The sequence below is a fragment of the Ptiloglossa arizonensis genome, chromosome 1, assembly GCF_051014685.1.
Source record: "Ptiloglossa arizonensis isolate GNS036 chromosome 1, iyPtiAriz1_principal, whole genome shotgun sequence".
Taxonomy (NCBI): Eukaryota; Metazoa; Arthropoda; class Insecta; order Hymenoptera; family Colletidae; genus Ptiloglossa; species Ptiloglossa arizonensis.
In genome coordinates this window covers 10,843,695-10,860,508 of record NC_135048.1, presented here as the reverse complement: position 1 = coordinate 10,860,508, position 16,814 = coordinate 10,843,695, and the positions used below count along the sequence as shown (strand labels likewise).

Here is a 16,814-nt window from a genome sequence, read left to right as displayed (position 1 = left end):
CCTGCGAGCGCGTCAACCTGAAATTTCGGCATACAATCGTTCGAACATTCAAAAAAATCTGTACCAACAAAAATCCCCTATTTATTCGGCAATAAAACACCAAAGAAACGAATGCAACGAAGAAAATTAAAAAATCTTCGCCAAACATTGCGCGCGAGAAATGTCAACAAAGTATATCAAGTTCTTTTCTATGTGAATCTTCTATTATAGTTCTAATTTGTATAAAATTTCATATTTTTCCTTGTGATTGGAGAAAAAGTAATATTGTAAGAAATATTCAGAACATTTTAACGTACAAATGAAAGCGGTAACAGAGAGCGATGTCGAATCATTTGAATATTCCGTTAACAAATTGGAGCGCAACTTGCTTTATTCTACAGTCACCGCTGCGACTGCGGGAATGAATTTATTTACAAATGGCGTTTGTTTCCAGAATTATTAAAGAAACAGTTTAAATCAGTCAAGAACTTTTGATAATTAATTACGATGTCGGGAAAGACGGATGAATCAAAGGAAACGACACTGAAAAAATCTGCGGAAAGATTAACGGAAGAAATACAAAGCATGGCTAACTATAAAAGTCTTTACTCTGAAATCCAGGTAAACAGACAATGTACAAGAACGCATTAGTATAATACATTATAGTTTTGAAAGTTTTATTTACATTGGAAGATTTTCAGGTTTTCGAAAACAAATATACTTCGTTGTATACAGGAGCGTATCAATTTAAGGAAATAAGAATTATTAACAATTTTTTTTATTTTAATATTTCTTTTAATTCGAAGTAAAAATTTTGTACATGTTAATATAATTTAATAAACTATGATTATTAAATATAATATAAAGATTTTGATTGCGTTAACTGATAATACAAATAGACAGCACCGAAATTTCACGATCCGTTTATGGTTTAGGAACCAACAATACACGATTTTCGAAATAATTAATACATGATTTACAAATAATTTTAATTTGTTCAGAAACTCGTTGCCTCTACTGCAGTGAAAAGAGAAGATTTCAAAACCACTTTGATGGACGCTTTAAAGAACAACGGTTTAGAAACAGAAATACGGAACACGGTGTTTCATTGGGCAAGGTCGCAAGTTTGTAATTTCAATTTCTTTTAAATTGTTATCTTGCCATATTCTTACTATTTTCAAATAAAGATTAGTTCAAAATGTGTTTAGATTAGATTGGATTAGATCGACTGAGATCTAAAGACTAAGTTAATATGTCTTCAAAGAAAATTTATTATAATATTAATAATATTTAAAAATTTACAGAAGAATTGAGAAATGTTTTATTATAGTATTAAATCTTAAAATGATATATATTGTGCAAATTGATAATCATTGTTTCTGTACAAAATTTAAAAAGTCACATATTATGAATTAGAATCTCCTTTTCACCTATATGTCTGTTTATTAACTTAATATTTCTTTAAGGGTTCCTTATCTACGACATCAGCACCATCCACAGAGGAAGTAGATCTGAGTTATTTGAAAAAGGCTCAAATTCAATGGGAGCGTCGAATACAAAAATCATTGAACTCCACGTGTAACGAGTTAAATGTCCCCTTGGCTCGTATTCGACCAAGCGCGGATCGCGATGATCTTGCCGAGAAATGGAACGAATTGAGCACTTATGATATCGGTAAATTTTTGCGAACTTTCTCCGTGTAAAATATATTTTCGTATAGTAATGAACCTTAATTTCTAGATTTGTCGCAATACAGACCGCTTTACGCTCCAAAGGACTTCTTGGATGTACTATTCGCTATACGAAATCCTTCCTTCAAGAAACAACCGTACATACATATTGTTATTACCATTGAACAATTTTTTATATTATCTGTTTTTCTGTAAAACGTCGAATCAATGATGTTTCAGAGATGAATTAAATTGGGAATTCAGTCATATACAGATTCGGGTAAAGACACTCGCGCAATTGGTACGAACTTAGTACTTATAAAGTCTCACTTAAATTCTCTTTAATCGATGATAGATATTGTAATCGGTGACGATATTTTTTTTAACAGAGACGAGTGTACGCAGAGTTGGCAAAGGGATTACCACTGTTAGGCGTTAATCCAGACATGCCCAGTTCCGAGAACTTTGCTACTCTGGAGGAGGAGAGAATTCATCTCGGCGAGAAAGTGTTGAAGTCAAATCACGCTCCGATCGCACAAGAATTTTTAAAGCGTGGAGTTCCACGATCGCTTCGCGGCCGCCTTTGGTCTCTTGTATTGGGATCCACAGTGAAAGATAATGTAAAAAGTGTATTCTACGCTTTCAATTTATGCATTAATCATTAACTGTTAGGAAGTATAATTTTTATTCAATTAAAAAAAATCAAATGGAACGTACACTTTATCTAATTATAGTCGGAACAGAATCAATTGGTCGCTCAAGGTCACTGAGAGCCTATCCCCACCATACTCCCTCTGCCTCACAAATAGAGAAGCAAACTGGAGTAGGAGTAGGAGTAGGAGTCGGCTTAAAAGTAGATCACGTGACGAGCGACCAATAGAATAGTAGGTTAGGTCACTTCGACCCCGCCCTGTCAATTAAAGATCAATAAAATATGATTTTCATCTTGCTCATCTATTTCTATTGTTTAAGGAAGTAATTATAAATTGAATATCTTTCAGGATATAGAATATTATGAGGAATTAAAGAATTTGGTGCTGCAGTATGATATCGTTGTAGATAAGTTAATAATAAAGGTAACGGATAAATTTCTTAATTATGCTGCAATAATTTGCAAAGTTTTATTTTTTTCGTTTTCAGGACGTACAATTAACAGCAAGAAACGACGATCAGTACTTTGTGTTCGAGGATGTTTTATACAAAACAATGTTATGTTTTTCACGCGATTCAGAAGTATTGGCACCTGTGACCACTGACAGGAGCGCAGGTGGTCAAGTAATACACGCGGTTTTGCAAGGAAAACCAGCTACGTTAGAGAACACTTTAGTATTCCCACCCAGCGGTGTAATTCCATTTCACGGATTCACGATGTATGGTACGAGTTAAAGAAGGGTTTAAAAAAATATTTTGCATAGTGTACAATAATTATTAAAAAATAAATACATAATTACGTCATTTTACAGCTACTCCATTTTGTTACTTGTACGACGACTCCTGCGCAATGTATTATACCTTTCGAGCCTTTTATTTGCGATATTGGTTCCGATTGCACACTGTATCCAGTCACGAGCAGGGTATTGTTGCACTATGCTTGCTTTTCGAGAGATTGCTCCAGTGCCATGAGCCTATTCTCTGGACTCATTTTAGAAATTTTCATATACAACCGTAAGTTCAATTTTCCTTTTGATTTGCGTGATCGTAAAATTAAAAACATTTTTCTTTCTTAGAATAAAAGTGGTTTTCAAGTGGATCATGAGAGGTTTCAGTGGTCATCTACCCCCAGAACAGTTGCTCTATCTTTGGGACTTAATTTTGGGCTATGATTCTTTAGAAATCATTCCTTTACTTGCAGTTACTATTTTAAGTTTCAGAAAGGAAAATTTAATGCAAGTCAATACTCAACAAAGTGTCGAGGTAGCAAAATTATTTTAAGTATATTACACTTTTTTGATAAATAAAAATGTTGTTACTTAAGAAAATATTTATAGGCTGTCTTGGCGGACTTGTCCTCTTTGAAAGTGGTTCCATTGCTGCAATTAACTTTATTAAAGGAATGACACAGATATCTCTAATTATGTACTGTATACAAATTTATTTCTCGATAATAAAAACATTAAAACCATATTTCTATAAACGTGTATATTTAATCAAATTAATAATTCCTGACTTGTGTTTCAGAAATCGCAGCATCTAAAAGATATGTAAATTATATAGAAATAGAATTATGTACAAAGTTTTAAAAAATTGTAAATTTTTGATAGATTCTCATTGTAAGATAAAAGAATATAATCGTCTATAATAAATATTGTAAAATGTAAATATGTAAAAAGAAATTACGTAATTGCAAATAACGTGTACTATTATCAAATGTTTCAACTTCTTAGATATTAAAAAAGTATAATAATAATAGATTTATATGTTCCCGCGAAAAATACAAGTTCCATTTTATTTTAAATTCAAAACTTTAGTAGGTGTCATCCTTTCGCGTTTGCGCGAATTAACGCGAATCTCTTACGATTCGTGGATTGTTAATACGATAAGCCAAATGGGCAGCATAATAAACGGCAACGTATTCTTGAATGAATGCTAAAAAAAATGTCGAAAGTGAAGGCCATGTAAAATCATTAATATCATTAATATCTTGCAAACGCTAAAATCATCACCATTTCTTCCACATATGGCTGAAACGGAGCAAACCAATATTGTCTGTACTCGCAGCTGATTTCGGAACGTAGCTGCTCATATACAGGGTGATTTAAAGATACGACTTCGTCAGAAAACAATTTTCAACAAAAACATCTTGCAAATACGACAATCACGAAAAAGAAATTGCTAATTTTACGGTACAACAAGTGCACTTGTACTTTTTACTTTAATCTAAATGAATGTCATCAATGAAAAGTAATTCCACCAAAAATTCATTTCAGATAATATAATTCTAAATATTAAATTTTATTTTTCAGTTTGTTACGTTCTTTAAACACAAGTACATTGATTCATGTATATTGATCGATGCTTCTATTAAGAATTTAAAATGATAAAATCTAATCCCCTGAATACTCATTTTAGAATTTTCATACGATCCATAATTGCCTTTTTTATAATGTTATATGTAAAAAGGAATCTAATAAATGAATCAAATTTTCAATATGTTCGTCAAAAAAGAGTTCTCAATTATATTTAATTTGTTCACTTTGTATTTGAACGGAGTGTCTTATCTCTTTGGGAACACACTGTATGATGCAGCTTGTGATCGACAAAGATAGAAGAGACCTCTTGGAGGGGGATTTTCCTGTTTCCGCCTGTCAGCCGTCGAGATCAGAGACGCCTACCTGCCATCGTAGTTGTGTTTATACTGGCTGATAATCTTTATTCGATTTAATTTCGTGATAATATTCCGTGAAAAGCGTGCGAAGTCACGCCAAGCAGCGGCACGTGAGTAACACGATCGTTTTCTCCCGTTTTTTTTTGCTCGAAAGAATCTATTCGACTGTCATTGTTATTACTTACGTAGGTACAACGATTAAGGGTGGGGTGGTTCTCACCCCCAAATTATTAGTCATGCACAGCTTTGCACCAGTATCGATATCCTTAGCTAGCGTTGCCTTCCACACGCATTCGTTTCCGCGAAACATTAACCATTCGTATTATTACGTAAATTCGGTTAATAACAGAAAACCAAGATATCCTCATTTGCGTTTTTCATAAATTTTTCATTCTACATAAATGAATAAGAAGTCAATTGTTCATGTTAATTTTATGATATTTTTATCAGATTACATGGTTTAAGAAGAAATTAACTTAGAAACTGTATCGTTGGCAACGTCAAAATGGCTTGGCGTTTCAAAGCGTCTAAGTATAAAAATGCAGCTCCGATTGTTCCTAAGCCGGAGGCTTGCATTCGAGACATTTCAGTTGGCTCATATCAAACATATGGTAACAACATTGCTGCATCTGCTGCATTTATGGCATTCAACGTAGACCATAATGGTACATTCAAACATTTAAATTTATTGTATATTTTTTATATTTTAATATATTCTTTATCTTTCATTTATTTTTTGTTAGGATCTAGTCTTGCTGTATTACCATTGGAAGACTGTGGTAGAAAAAGTAAAACTATGCCTTTACTTCATGCTCATGCAGACACAGTAACCGATATGGATTTTTCCCCATTTCATGATGGTTTACTAGCTACTGGTTCACAGGATTGTCTTGTGGGTTGCAATTGTTTTACATTATTAGTGTATTTTATTGTCATAAATACTTGAATGTTATTTATGAGTACATTGATATCTGATTGTAGGTCAAGCTATGGCATATTCCAGAAACAGGTTTAGAAGAATCTTTATGCAATCCTGAGTGTACATTTTCCCATCGTCAGAGAAGAGTGGAAGCAGTGTGTTGGCATCCTTCAGCTGAACACCTTCTTACAACAGTATCATATACAAATTTATCTTTGTGGGATGTAATTTCACAACAAGAACTATTTTGTAATTAACATATATTTTCATCTGAACTAAATGTTTTATAATAATATTTATAATTGATTTAATACTATTTTATTGCATTACAGCTAATAGTGAACATACAGATGTCATCCAGTCTCTAAGCTGGAAACAAGATGGAGTACTTTTAGCAACATCTTGTAAAGATAAACAAATGAGAATTGTAGATCCCCGTGCCTCTGCTTGCATTGTTAACTCTTGCTCAAGTCACCAAAGTATTAAAGATTCTAGAATTGTCTGGCTAAACAACAGTGATAGGATACTCACTACAGGTTTTGATGCAGCAAGACTACGACAGGTTTATATAAGGGACTTGAGACACTTGAATGAACCTGTAAAAACATTAGAATTAGATTGCAGCACTGGGTAAAAATCAATTGATATATATTACATTTATTTGTAGTTGATAAAAATAATAATTGACAAAATATGTGTTATAGAATTTTGATGCCTCTCTTTGATCCTGATACAAATATGCTTTCCCTTGCTGGAAAAGGAGATACTACTATTATGTACATGGAAGTTATGGATAAGGACCCAATCCTGGTTGAAGGAATTCGTCATAGTGGAGAGCAAACTAAAGGAGTGTGTTTAGTACCGAAACGAGCTTTAAACGTCATGCAAGCAGAAGTTAATAGATTACTACAACTCACTTCAAATATGGTGATACCTATTATGTATCAGGTTCCGAGAAAAGTAAATATATTTGTTTTTATATTCAATTGGGCATTAATTACAAATATGATTTATAAGTTTTACAACTGTAAACTTATCCAATTGTAGACATACAGAGATTTCCATGCAGATATATATCCAGATACAACAGGATGCATTGCACAAAATAATGCAGCAGCATGGATTAAAGGTCATAATATGCCTGTTCCAAAAATATCATTAGATCCTGCCAAGAGAAATAAAGGGGAAGAACCCATCACTGTAAGTAAAGACTTTTGCTATTGGTATTGCACATTTTTAAGCTTTGAAAGTCTCATACAGCATTGTAGAATTTACAATTAAAATGGAAAATTACCAAATAATTTTGATAAAAAGAATTATAAACTGCATTTTGATCAAATTTATTATCCTTTATGAATATATGACTTTTGACATCGCATGCTTATCATCATCATTTTTACATTTCATTACTTTTGATATTTGTTTCTCAACCCTAAAACAAATTTCTAGATACGTTTCTTTAATGTGTTGTGTGACGTTTAAAATATTATTATTTTGCATAATAATTATTTATGATTAGTTTCTGTTATCAATAAAAACATTAAGCCAAAGATAGCAAAATATTGGAAAATATAATGAGTATTGCAGCATGTGTAAATGAACAAAGTTCAAAAATGTGTGTAAAATGCAGACTACCCTATCTGATACATTGCTATCTGTGGAATATCCTGTACATAAAAAGTAATATAGAAGTAGAACATAATTCAACTACTCCAACAATTTGTGCTGTGAATTTATTATACAGAACATTCACGTGTTACAAAGAACTTGAGTTTGTCTGATAGTGTATTGTTTTATTTTGCATCACTTGATTTTTGTTTCATGTTCTGTGTATATTTTTTCACGTTTCAGATATCCAATGTATGTTTTATAGTTTATACATTAGCACCGTTCAAAGTGTTATTCCTGGCACGTGTAATTTAAATGGCAATTGATGTTCTGTAGCTTATTCTATCAGCGTAAGTAATCATAAGTATGAAGTGTGAACAATAGCTCTATTCGTACGTGTTTAAGCAAGCGCTTTAATGCCCCTTTTTTTTGTACATAGTCTCAGATTTTTTCCCACAATCAAGAGTGAAATAGGTTTTTGAGAGTGTTACGTGTTCGTACCATTTCCTTAGATTCCTTAAGATACGAATCTGCAAATAATATGTATGTATGCGTGAAAAGCTTGTAGAGATTGCGCGGCATTAATATCATACTATGCATATTGAATCGCGTAGAAATGAAATTTTAAAAAAGCGGAACTCGGACTTCGATTAGTTCAGTTTAAACAGTTTGCGTCATTAAGGAATTTACCGTACCTTTAGGTACACAAGGGAAACTTAACGACGCTCAAAGACAATGAGCGAGAAATAAAAGTGGAACAGAAGCAATCGAAGCCCATGTCCATCACTATGCAGAAGGGTTATGCAAAAGGTCAAGCAAACGAAAAGGAATTATCGCCTGAAAATGATGTTGAGAAGGTAGAAGAGCCAAAGAAAACAGATACCGAAGAAGAAAAGTGCAAAGTTCAAAACGGAGGACAGACTATCCCACCGAAGCCTTTGCCGAGAACGTCAAGAACTAACAGCATTTCTGAGGATGAACCGAAGCCAGTCGCACGACCTCGTACTTCTCCGAATCCGGGCTCAGTAGTTACATCTGTGAACCCTAATGCGATTGGGGGATACAAGGTTGTAATCTGGCTATAAAAGAAACTATTAGCGTTAAGGAAAAAATGTTCTACTTCTGTATGTGTGATGATATCGTGTGCAGCAATATGTTTATATCCCATTTCATTTATCTCATTACAATCGTATTATATCTCGTTAAATAACTTATTATGGACAAATTTTTGTTCAACAAAGAAAATGTTTAATATTTCTAATCATTTTAGCCTCGACTGGGACCAAAACCATTCCAAGCAAAGTCTGGCAGTCAAGAATTCTCCTTTGACAAAATCTTCTCAGTTCCTATTGCGCCAAATAATGACACTAATGGTTATCAGAACGACTTGAACAACCAGATGGAAAATATTGCAGAACCTGAGAAGTCACCGTCTTTTAACAACGAGCGTATCAAGGAGGCAGAGAATGGAAAGAGTGATTCCAGTTCTTTGGAAGAAGATGCGAATTCCAGCGATTCTGGATATAAGCCGAAAACGCCGAGTACAGCAGAAAGGCGTAGAGTATTTGAGACGAAAGTCAAGGACGAGTCACCGGAGAACGAGGATCTTGGAAACTTTGAACGCGGTAACGCGAACAGAAATTCAATTGCGGAGAGACGACGTCTTTATGAAAGCCGCTCTGTATCTGTAACTGATGGAAATCTAGCGGAAAAGGCCATGGGATCACCAATAATGTTGAGACGAAGAGCCATTCCCATGTTACGTCAGCAGAGCATGGACCCACATTTGGAAAAAGTAGATAATGTAACACCAACTGCTAAAAGGACATCGACTGTATTCGGTAAAATTCGTACTTCCCGTACAGTACTTTTGTTATCTATAAAATCAAATATTATATAAGTTTGCTTTTCTTTTATAGAGGAAGAAAACTAATTACCTTTTATTAAAATTATTTTCTGTTATGTGCAGGTAGAGTATCAAAGTTCAGACATTTGAAAGGTACACCTGGTCATAAATCTACACACATTGAGATTATACGGGAGATCAGCCTACCTATATATGGGGAATGTGATGGTTTCCATGGTAATTAATGTTTGAACAGGGTGATTCAGCAATGATGTCATTGAAATTTAATTTTATATCTTAGAACTGAGCAAAAAAGTCTTTATAAATATAACTGTAAACATTTTGCTTTCTAAGTACAACCATTTCTGAAAACACTCTTTAATCAAACTGTATATTTTATAATACATTATATGATATACTGTACCCCTATACATATTGTAATGTTTCTTGATTAATACAATTGCAGCTAATCCCCTCTGTGTCGCTGTACCACTAAGCGGGCCAGGTGGAAAAATAGCAGTTATAGGACTAAAAAAGACTGGAAGAATACGAGATGGTTTAATGCCAGCAATAGTTAATGGCCCTACTGTAATGGATTTTCAATGGAATCCATTTGACAATCAACAATTGGCAGTTGGTAAGAAAATAAATAATATTTCCATTGCATATAATGCATTACCCATTATATAACTTTGCATGAGGAAAGTAATTTTGTTTTTAAAATAGATATTATTTAATAATAGCTTGTGCCGATGGAATGATCCGGTTATGGGTGGTACGAGAGTCTGGTTTATCAGAACCAATAAATCAACCAAAGCACACTATAAACGCTCATACTGACAAAATATATTTAATTAAATTTCATCCCTTGGCCTCGGACATTCTAGCATCGGCTTCTTACGATATGACAGTAAAAATTTGGGATCTTACGCCTCTACGGTCCGGTGAGGCTGCAGTTGCAAAAATAACATTAACGGGACATACTGATCAGATCTTTAGCCTAGCATGGTCACCTTGTGGTCAGTATCTTGCGAGCGCGTGTAAAGACAGAAAGTTGCGAATTTACAAACCAAGATGCAGTGATGTGCCAGTAAAATCTGGAAAAGGACCTGCCGGTACGAGAGGTGCACGAGTTGTTTGGGCGTTAAAAGGACAATTTCTCGTTGTGATGGGATTCGACAAGTATGTAAAACTTGCAGAACTTAAATTATATGGAGTGAGTTTTAACTGGGATCACCTGCAGCCTAATATGGTCAAGCAAAATAGAGTGCTGTATAAGAAAAAGATTGTAATTCGTCCTAGTTATAAGAATCATTCTGTATAATTTTAAAAGTGAATTTATTTTAATTTTTAATCAAATTCTGATTATATATATGTCTTTTTAGGGAATATGAGAGACAGATATATGTTTTTAAAACAGACAATCTTAATAATCCTTTAACTACAGTCGGATTAGATGTGTCACCTGCAATTTTGATACCATATTATGATGAGGATAGCTCGACCCTTTTCTTAACAGGACGTGTGAGTTTTCATTTCCATAAGTAGATTGAGGAAGAATTGTTTTTTTTTTAGAAAAATATGTTTTTAGGGCGATTCTACAATATATGCTTTTGAAGTAACGGAAGAAGCTCCCTACTGTTGCCCACTCAGTCATCATCGATGTAGTAGTTTACATCAAGGTTTATCGTTTCTTCCCAAAAACAAGTGTGATGTTGCTAGCGTGGAGTTTGCATCAGCTTTAAGATTAACAAACAATGCAATAGAACCCTTAAGTTTTACTGTTCCGCGTATAAAGGTATGTTCAATACGTGATTACATAAAAATAAGATTAAAACATATATAATGCTCAATGTTTATTGCAGAGTGAACTTTTCCAAGACGATTTGTTTCCACCAACAAAAGTTACATGGAAACCAACTATGACTGCTACCGAATGGTTTTATGGAGCCAACAAACAAGCCCACAGAATAAGCCTAAAACCACCTGGCATGTATAACTGTGAGTAAAAGATTATATCTATTTATCAATCTACATTTATTTTAATAAATGTGGAAATTTATATTTAGGTAAGGATTAAATTAATTTTTTTATTTGTAGTAACTGAAAATCAAGACCAAGGAGTAGTCACTGTACCAGTTGTAGCAAAACAATCTTTCAGTAGACTCGGATGTTATCCTGATGTGAAAGCTAAACAAGAAAAGGTACATTCATATTTAAACATTCTTAGCATGAGTTATATAAATAAATATTTTAATATGCAACGTGATAATAAAGATGCGGGCAAAGTGCAATATCCAATTTTGCAATTGCTTATAAAATTTCAGCATCTATGTCTTGCGTATATAATTATATAGTTAAATTTTTATGGCAAACCCTTCAAAAAGTAAATATATAGAGCACGGCTCTCTCGGAATTTTTCCATGAAGCTGTATTAAAACATTTTAACATGCTTCTCAAATTCTTTTTTGTCTACATACCAACTTCTTTGATCTACAAATCAAATTATTCATAGTTTTCTATCATATTGTTGAGTGAATTATTTAATATGTGTGTGGTAGATTCAAAAAACTATGAGCTACTTTGTGGGAGATGTAATAAAATGCTCATTGGAACAGGATCACATGGAAGGTGTGGAGGAGCACGAATGGGTAGGTAATTTTTTCATTGTACAGCCAAGAACAAATTAATTTCAACTATATCATTTGTTTGATATTCTAATTATTTAAAATCATTTATATTGTTTTTATATGTTAAGATATATTCATTCTTTTAAGACATCGTTTTGATTGCAGGATGAGTGAAGATTGCGCAACGTTGGTAGGTCATTTAAATAAAACAGTAAAATAAAATGAATTTAAATGTAGCTGTTCGAACCGTAATTTATTTCTAAGTTAAAAACCACGGCATAAGCGGAAATATTTCGATATTAATGTGTACGTGGTAAGAGATGTTTATAGTTGAAATTAATACTTCCAAAAATTTTCCCTCAGAAAGAACTAATAGTACGTGTGTGGTTTCTTGAATTGTGGTAATTTTTTAACATAGATATAATTACTCAGATTGTCGTACCAAATTAATTTAAGAGAGAGAAAAACGAAGAACGGGACAGTATAAAATTTAAAACAGAAACGCAAACAACCGCGAGTGCAGTTCTTATCCATAAATAATGTTTGTTAATTGCTATTCTATGATTCATTTAGTAATAAAAATAATTACATAGAATAATTATCAATAAGAGCTGTACTAGAGATTTAGAGTTACAAATATCCATGGAAATTTATCAGAATTTGACAATAGTTTTGATTAAATATTTAAATAGTGTCATGTTTTTAAAGCGATTAAGTAATTTCGAATTCGACGATATTATATCAAAATATTTATTATGTAGAAGCGTGCAAAGAGTACGTGCCATTTATGATCATGAAACAGGAAAATTTAGCATATTTTTAATCAGTAATGGGCAGTGCTTGAACATAGACTTATGTAACTTATACTCAATATGTTGCTTTTATTAATTATGAATCATTTTCTATACTATTCTTATTTCTTCTCACTTCTTAAATAAAATAAAATAAAATATTTTCAAGACATAAAATTAATAGACACTACTGAAAATTAATTATGTTTCCAAATAAACAGTAAAGTATTAATACTCATTATTTAACAATAGTATTAAAACAAGCATTGCTCATTTCTACTGTTAAACAACAGTATTGATGATCCATAAAAATTAATCTCAACGAAATAATATTATATAATTTATATATAATATATATCTGTTAGTGCCACGTATCTTTCTTTAAATGACAAAGCATCACCAATGATAGTCTCGTATACACTACCGTAATATAATCATCATACGTGTGATATTAGTGAACGATACTTTTTTCATGAACAAGAATAGAAATTTTTACGATACCTCGTAATACCCACACGCACATATTATATGAGATAAAACAATACATAAAAGATACACCACATTACGAGGGCGGTCCGATAAGTATTTAGCCTACAAAAGAAAAACGAAAATTTTGGAAAAGTGGCGATTTATTTCTCTATATAGTCTCCTTTCAGCTCGATACACTTGACCCAGCGATGCTCCAACTTCTTTAACCCGTCTGAAAAATACGTTTTCTGGAGGTCTGCAAAGTAGACCTCCGTGGTGACGATAACCTCCTCATTCGACTCAAATTTCTGCCCGGCGAGTGACTTTTTCAAGTTTGGAAACAAAAAGAAGTCGCACGGGGCCAAATCTGGAGAATACGGTGGATGGGATAGCAGTTCATAGCCTAATTCAACCAATTTGGTCGTGGCAACGGCGGAGATGTGAGCCGGTGCGTCGTCATGGTGGAAGAGCATTTTTTTCTTCACCAAATGGGGCTGTTTTTCCTGCAATTCGGCGTCGAATCGGCCCAATAAACCGGCATAGTAGAGCCCTGTGACCGTTTTGCCCTTGTCCAGATAGTCGATGTAGATCACACCTTTTGAATCCCAAAAAACGGTGGCCATCAGCTTTCCGGCCGATAGGACAGACTTCGCCTTCTTCGGAACAAGTTCGCCGGGTGAAGTCCACTGTTTCGACTGTTTCTTGGTCTCTGGTGTGTACCAGTGGATCCATGTTTCATCGACGATCACGAAACGACGCAGAAACTCCTTTGGATTGCGCCTAAACAGTATCAAACACTGCTCCGAAGTGGTCTCACGGTTGCGCATGTTGTCCGGAGTAAGCAAACGCGGCACCCATCGCGCCGACAGCTTTCTCATGCCCAATATTTCATGCAGGATATGACCCACGCGGTCTTTTGAGATGCTTACTGTCTCAGCTATCTCGCGTACCTTCAATCGGCGGTCTGCCAATACGAGATCGTGAATTTTTTTCACGTTATCCTCCGTGGTAGCCGTTTTCGGGGCACCTGGACGTGGCTCATCAAAAACCGACGTGCGACCACGTTGAAACTCGTTAAACCAATTTTTGACGGTCGCCATCAAAGGAGAAGAGTCACCGTACATAGCAACCAAGCGCTCTTTGATTTCGCTGCGCGATTTCCTTTCCAAAAACAAGAATTGAATTACCGACTGATATTGCTCTCTTTCCATTTTTCTAAAATACGCGGACACATCCGCTTCCACACGCGGTCAAAACAAAACTAAGAGTCCGATTTGGCTGAAATTTTGACAGTAGCTGTCTACAAGAATGTACTACACGGTAGTAAATTTTTCTTGCGAACGTGGCGACCATCGGGTGGTGAGGCTAAGTACATATTGGACCGCCCTCGTACATCATAAGTTGATAATTAAGTTGTATGGCGAAGTATACAAAAAATGACTGATTCAGCGCTTTCCAAGATCTATAAACAATAATCGAATAATAACTCTTTCAAGTGTAGCGAATAAAACAACTTTTATACTCTTTAAATTGCACAGAAACATTTGTAAGAACAGTTAGTTGAAGATTCACCAAATGTATCATAAACGTAAAAAGGATTTTTTTTTCATTGTGCAGTGTGATTGGAACGTTAAAGTGCAAATTCCATGTTCAATTGATGACTAAAAACAAGAATTGTTTAGGCATGAAAGAAACATTTTAGATTGCACGTAATTCAAAGATATGTATTTTTTCTATGTAATATACTATAAATTTATACTTTTAGTACTCCCATAAGGATTAAGTGTAACAATGTAGCAATGTTTTACTATTTAATCATGTAATGATTTACAATGTCCACAAAATATTCATTTGTAATATTTTTTATAATTGGTAAGGATATGTCAATATTTAGTCAAAGTGAGTGAAAAGATTTTGTACAAATACATTTTACTCAATTTAGGTAGACCATTTTTTAATGCAATAATATAGTATAATTATCCATAATGATAGTTTTTTGTAACTACTAAGTATATGCTCGTGTTCCTACTTATACGATTCAAAGCAATTTTGTATGGATACAGATCCCTCCAGTTTAGTATATGAATTTGTAATGTGTTCATCCGTAAACATGGAATTTGTGGTTTGATATGTGAATCACACATGCTTCATACTTTTATATTCGAATGTCGTAATTTATTCTTCGTATGTAAAAATTAAACTTATGGTGCTATGCCCTTTTAACAAGCTCTAGTAAGTACGTAGTTGCCGATGAAAGTACGGCAAACCGCACGAATTTTTCTCGATAAAAAGATACGATCGTCGCGCAGTTTGCTCAACAGTCCAAAATAACATTCCACTTTTGTATTTTGCCGTATTTGTGGGCACAGAATCGTAAGCTACAAGGGGTTAAGGAGGTGCCAAAGAATTTCATGACAATTGAGATAAAACAAAGAGCTCATGAACTAAGTTCCCTATACAGTGGGCAGAACACTTCAAAGCACTACATTCGGAAAGTCGTGCATATTTTCTCTACATTGATCATACTTTTTTGTAATGTTTTAGAACCATAAGGTTTCTTCGCATAGGTCACAAATATTGACTAAACTTTTATACGCATCAAGAGTAGGAAGATGAAACAAAGAGGAACAAGGTAATACTTCGCTATGAAAAGGAAAAATAATATAGCTGCCATTTGCATCGTCCGCACTATAATTCACATTTGTATGTCTAATTAATCATCCGTCGGATATTCTAGAACTGAGAAACATCATTGTTGCATATTTTATTAACTTTATTTTTTTTATCCTGTTTTTCTGCAACTTCGAACATGATTTGCTAATTAAAAGTTATATATGTACAGTGTTATGCAAAAACAATATCCCAAAAAGTTATCATAAGTTGCAAGAAATGTTTCATTTGCGACATCTAATTTTTTTCTACTGCCTCCTAAACAAGAGACCAGTAAATAAAAATAAAGTAACACTAAACTAGGTGATCATAGAATAAAAGAAAATTATTACTTATGATACTTCTCAAGAATACTATATCGTGTGTAACAGTTTATACTGTGAGTTTTTCTTCAATTGCAACAGTAGATTTATAATCACTCCCAATAATTATACGCGATCTATCGTAGCACACAATTTGAAAGCCTCAGTTGTAAAAATTATTTTAATTGCAACAAGAAGTTTCTTAGTGTTCAATATTGCGCTATGACTGATCGCTAAGTAATTTTATCATGTAATAACATACCTTTGTATCAACCTTATACCTCTTACATGTATTTCACCTATAAAAACTTTTTATCAAAGATGTATATGCAGTGTTGTTGTATAATTTTATCCTCATATTATTTACATTTATATTTTAATAAAGATTTTAATGTATTGATTTACAATTAAAAATTAATGCATAATATACTTATTATAAATAATTAAAACGTTCAAATATGTTTTGCTGCATTTATGACAATTTCATAGCAGCACAAAGCTGATATAATTTAAAATCTTATAATAAAATTTTAGGAATGTTTTTATTTTAATTTATCAACACTGATGAATAAATTTTATATGAAAAAGTAGCTGTATTTTTATACT

The 16,814-nt window shown here is 33.4% G+C and overlaps 2 protein-coding genes across 6 annotated transcripts; both read left to right on the top strand.

Moving 5' to 3' along the window:
* Positions 1-451: 451 nt before the first annotated feature.
* LOC143148140 (TBC1 domain family member 19) lies at positions 452-3,744 on the top strand. Its single transcript, XM_076314107.1, has 11 exons — positions 452-600; positions 981-1,103; positions 1,446-1,653; positions 1,720-1,807; positions 1,890-1,950; positions 2,039-2,269; positions 2,651-2,725; positions 2,790-3,024; positions 3,113-3,314; positions 3,377-3,563; positions 3,638-3,744. The coding sequence occupies exons 1-11, from the start codon at positions 487-489 to the stop codon at positions 3,704-3,706; spliced, it is 1,593 nt and encodes a 530-aa protein (XP_076170222.1). The 5' UTR covers positions 452-486; the 3' UTR covers positions 3,707-3,744.
* A 1,217-nt stretch (positions 3,745-4,961) lies between these two features.
* Positions 4,962-16,576, top strand: Pod1 (coronin). Of its 5 annotated transcripts, none has more exons than XM_076309170.1 (19): positions 4,962-5,084; positions 5,425-5,639; positions 5,718-5,866; positions 5,956-6,142; positions 6,226-6,523; positions 6,598-6,853; positions 6,941-7,093; positions 8,203-8,568; positions 8,772-9,342; positions 9,471-9,584; positions 9,814-9,984; positions 10,091-10,529; positions 10,733-10,871; positions 10,939-11,145; positions 11,213-11,348; positions 11,448-11,551; positions 11,909-11,998; positions 12,143-12,167; positions 13,425-16,576. In XM_076309170.1, exons 2-18 carry the CDS (start codon positions 5,480-5,482, stop codon positions 12,149-12,151), a joined length of 3,549 nt encoding a protein of 1,182 aa, XP_076165285.1. In that variant the 5' UTR covers positions 4,962-5,084; positions 5,425-5,479; the 3' UTR covers positions 12,152-12,167; positions 13,425-16,576. The 5 variants fall into 5 exon arrangements, with proteins under 5 accessions (XP_076165285.1, XP_076165278.1, XP_076165294.1 ...); XM_076309163.1 differs by having other exon boundaries at positions 13,414-16,576; XM_076309179.1 differs by having other exon boundaries at positions 15,781-16,575.
* Positions 16,577-16,814: the final 238 nt, after the last annotated feature.

Excerpts from the sequence above, each read along its gene's own strand:
- LOC143148140 (XM_076314107.1), top strand. The coding sequence starts at position 487 with ATGTCGGGAAAGACGGATGAATCAAAGGAAACGACACTGAAAAAATCT. Across the intron at positions 601-980 it reads GTCTTTACTCTGAAATCCAG|AAACTCGTTGCCTCTACTGC; the intron begins GTAAACAGACAA and ends TAATTTGTTCAG. Across the intron at positions 2,726-2,789 it reads TAGATAAGTTAATAATAAAG|GACGTACAATTAACAGCAAG; the intron begins GTAACGGATAAA and ends TTTCGTTTTCAG.
- Pod1 (XM_076309170.1), top strand. The coding sequence starts at position 5,480 with ATGGCTTGGCGTTTCAAAGCGTCTAAGTATAAAAATGCAGCTCCGATT. Across the intron at positions 9,585-9,813 it reads GGAATGTGATGGTTTCCATG|CTAATCCCCTCTGTGTCGCT; the intron begins GTAATTAATGTT and ends ATACAATTGCAG. Across the intron at positions 11,552-11,908 it reads TGAAAGCTAAACAAGAAAAG|ATTCAAAAAACTATGAGCTA; the intron begins GTACATTCATAT and ends TGTGTGTGGTAG.